The sequence below is a fragment of the Octopus bimaculoides genome, chromosome 16 (assembly GCF_001194135.2).
Source record: "Octopus bimaculoides isolate UCB-OBI-ISO-001 chromosome 16, ASM119413v2, whole genome shotgun sequence".
Taxonomy (NCBI): domain Eukaryota; kingdom Metazoa; phylum Mollusca; class Cephalopoda; order Octopoda; family Octopodidae; genus Octopus; species Octopus bimaculoides.
In genome coordinates, this window is record NC_068996.1 from 38,432,670 (window position 1) to 38,436,952 (window position 4,283).

At 34.1% G+C, this 4,283-nt stretch overlaps 1 protein-coding gene across 1 annotated transcript in view; it reads left to right on the forward strand.

Annotated features, from left to right (window-relative positions):
* Positions 1–4,283, forward strand: part of LOC106867508 (eIF-2-alpha kinase GCN2) — a 177,582-nt gene that overhangs the window by 142,272 nt on the left and 31,027 nt on the right. Inside the window, exons 9-10 of the mRNA XM_014912393.2 lie at positions 295–408; positions 2,990–3,124. Of these exons, the coding sequence (XP_014767879.1) occupies positions 295–408; positions 2,990–3,124 (249 nt within the window). The remainder of the gene's footprint in view (positions 1–294; positions 409–2,989; positions 3,125–4,283) is intronic.

Consider the following 4,283-nt stretch of genomic DNA (forward strand, 5'->3'; position numbering starts at 1 on the left):
CAATGTGTGAAGGAGAATTTAATCTTTCAAGCATTAAAAAAGAGAATGGCCATACACTAGTGTTGAAATAATTCTAACTAAAAAAGAAAAAAAAAAATTTTACTTTGTCTGTACTTAAATTATTACCTTAACTAAAACATGCACTTCTAATGAGAAGTGCATGTTTTAGTTAAGGTGTTAAATTTTGTTTAGTTAAGGTGTTAAATTTTATGTTATGGGCATTTTTTTAAAGAATATATAAAATGCTTTATTTAATTATGTTTAACTTTCTCTTTCGTTCTTTGCTTTCTGCAGGTTCAAGAATTTAAATCTTCTTCTCAAACTGCTAACTTACCAACAATACAGCCTAATGTAGTTGGAGCTCTTATATCATTTGACTTGCTTGTTCACATATTATATGAAGGGAAGGTAATTATTTGATTCAATAATTTTACTTTATGCTTGTTTACTTTTGTAAATATTTTAATGTTCCAATTTCAATTTTCACATTTTGAGAGTTTTTTTTTTGGTGGTGGGAGGGTGTTAGTTTTTGATTCAGCTGTAGAATAATGTTTGTTGTGTGAAGTAGGTCGGAGCAGCTAAAGTGATAATATTCTTCATTGATGAAGAAATTTATACTCCATATAAAGTATAGATTCAGTAAAAATATGTGGTATAGATGAAATTACATACAGCTGTGAAACATTGACTGTGAATTGTCTTGAAAGTAATCATCATCATCATTTAACATCTGTTTTCCATGCTGGCATGGGTTGATTGGTTTGACAGGAGTTGGCCATCTGAAGAGCTGCCTAAGCTCCATGTCCATTTTGACATGATTTCTATGGCTGAATGCCCTTCCTAATGCCAACCACTTTTCCAGAGTGTATTCGGTGCTTTTACACAGCACTGGAACAGGTGCATCTATGCAGCACTGGTATAGGTGCTTTTTATGTGGCACCAACACCCATGAGCCCACAAGATTAGGAATGCTCAGCTGAAGAGGGATGCAGGGGACAAGCCTGTATGCAAGGACAATCACATATTTACTCAGTTTGATGTCTCCTCAAGTACAGTAAACCACTAGGAGTCTTAATCTCCTGTCATCCACTATGTGAGTCCCAACATCTATAGATCCTTTCTTACCACTTCGTCCCATGTTTTCCTGAGTCTACCCCTCCCAAATGTTCCCTCTACATTTAGAGATTGACACCGCTTGATACAACTCTTTATACACATTAATATATTAAATATATTATATGTTAACCCTTAGGAGACAACAGGGCCAGTCTATGGACCAAAATGTTGAATGATGAAGAAGATTGTATTAGTTCATTCAATTTCCTACAAGAATATATATAGTTTTATATATGTGAAGTAATTACTTTATTTCTTATAATTTATTTTGAAAAAATAAGTGTATGCCCCTCTGTAGGGCTTGTGAAAAGGGCTCTGTCTTCTTGGCTCTGTATTCAAGGGGTTAAATATTAAATATGAGGCTCCTTCTTCAAAGTGTTAAATATCAAATGCTCAATGTGAGCTTGAAAGATAAGGGTGTTGAGCTATTGCTTTTTGCTCTTATAACTGGTAAATGGAACCATCTCATATACATTTTGTATATTTGAAACCATATTCATTGGCAGGCAGACAGACCTTAATTCTTTAAAAATTTGCAGTCATTTGTCCAGGCAGGTGTTGTTGTGTAACAAGGATATAATAATACAATTAAAAAGTTTGTTTCATAATCATTTAGTCCTAACTTTGGACTTTCTCCATAGCAACTTGGACAAGTGACTTCTAGTAATCAATAAGTTGGCCTCTTTCCTTATCACTGTCAATGTGTTGCTGAAAACTGTGCAGAAGTTTGTTCTGAGCAGGTTTGGTCATATGATGTGGACAGATGAAGACAGTTGCATTAAGAAGTGCCAATCACTTTAAATGGAAGGAAGTTGTGGAAGAGGGAGATCCAGGAAGGCATAGGATAAAGCACTGAAGACTGATCTCAAAACGCTGTGCCTTATGAAGGAGATGATATGGCATATTGCTGTACTGAAGAAAACCCATCCACCTCAACAGAATTGATATCCTAGAACCACAGTGCCACATAAAAAGTACTGGTGCCATGTAAAAAGCACTGGTGATAGTGCACATAAAAAGCAACCAGTATACTTTGTAGAGAGGTTGGTGTTAGGACTGGCATCCAGCTGTAGAAACCAAGACAAAACAAATTATTGAACCTGGTGCATCCCTTGACTTTGCCAACTCCTATTAAGCCATCCAACCCATGCCAGCATGGAAAATAGGCATTATCATGATGATAATGATGGTATGTCAAATCCATTATCCAACTTAAAGTCACCTCCTGGATCTTAATGGAGTCTACTAACGATACTCTGTCAGTCTCAGAGGTATTGCAGAAAGGCCATGATGGACAATGACCTTCCTCCTATTACAAAGCCTTAAATTTAGTTTCTGATATATTTTTCTGGTGGTTACTTTATAACTATTGCAAAGTCTCCTTTATAAAATGAAATAAATTTAGATAATTTTATTTTTGTTTACCTGTCATCTAGATCAGGGTTCTCAACCATTTTTTACCAATGGATCCCTTTGATTACTATTTTATTCTGGTGGACCTCCCCCCACTAACTATTCTATGTCTAAAAACTAGTTTTATAGAAACTTCTTTCAGAATTCCTACATTAACTTGTGTAGGTTGAACTATGTAAAATATTAGAGAAAGAACCCTGGCTATTTCTTGCAATACATACTAATACATACGCCTAAACCAAAAATTTTTTCATGGCCCTTAAAATACCATTGTGGATCCCCGATTTACTATTTTGTTGCATGGACCCTCCCAAAAATATTATATGGACCCTCAGGGGCTATATGGACCCTGGTTGAGAACCACTGATCTAGATTAACCAAATGGCAATTTTCCTTTAAAAATATCTTGTTCCACCTTTACTTTATCATTTTATTTTTCTCTTTCTTTTAACGTATGCAGTATGAAATACCAAATAAATCTGACTATTTAATATGTTCTATGGAAGAAAAAGTAAATCCAAAACAAAGATTCGAAAGAGCCTTAAAATATTGGGATAAGAACATATCTGGGACACTTTTATATGAGACCCAAGAGGCAAGTGAATTTAATTATTTTAGAAATTATAACCTTACTTTTGTTTGTTTCTCATTAACCCTGTAGCATTTAAACTGGCCATATTCTGCCCAAACATTGACATATTTTATGTTCAAACTAGCCAAATCCGGTCTCTTACACTTATCCTGCAATGTCGTTCTAAAAATATACAATCACCTCATCAAAATCTTAAAGCTACAATATAATACATGATTAATACAAAATAATCCTTTCTATTGAAAGCACAAGGCTCCAAATTTTGGGGAAAGGATTAAGTCGATTACATCAACCTCAATACATAACTGGTAATTATTTAATCGGCCCTGAAAGGATGAAAGGCAAAGTTGACCTTGGCAGGAATTAATACAAAATAATGTGAATAAAGGAGCATTGCATTCAACAGAATAATCTGAATGGTTAACAGTTAAGTTTACTAAATGAAATAGAGCGACGTGACTTTGCTATACAAAATTATACAGAATCTTTGTGTTTCATTTATTATTATTTTTCAGTATTGTTATTGTATTTTTCTATTGACGATCTATTCAATGTAGTGTGCGTGCTGTATTTTGCTTTGGTTTTATATTTTCTATTGTATTGAAAGTATTTTACATGATATGTGTTGTGTCTAGTAGTATTAGTAATATGTTCTTTTGTATTTGTAATATATATATTTGTAAGTCCTGGGCTTTTGATTATGTATTTACTTGCATGCCTTTTTTTTTTGATAATTTCAAGAGCACCTATTATTATAGGAATTGTGTTTGTTTCTGGTTCCCATATTATGGTTATCTCTATTTCTAGATCTTTATATCTGGATAATTTCATTTAGAGATAACATTAGTATAAGCTTGAGCTGATTCATCGGTCATTATTAACAACACTATGACAGCAGCTTGTGCATATTCTGGGACATACATTGCGTAATAAACTTAAAAGAATGCAAGCTGGCAGAAACGTTAGCACACTGGACAAAATGCTTAGCAGTATTTCGTCTGTTTTTACATTCTGTGTTCAAATTCTGCTGAGGTCGACTTTGCCTTTCATGCTTTTGGGGTCAATACATTAAGTACCAGTTTCGTACTGGGGTCGATTTAATTGACTGGCCCTCACTCCCCAAATATTTCGGGCCTTGTGCCTAGAGTAGAAAAGAACTTAA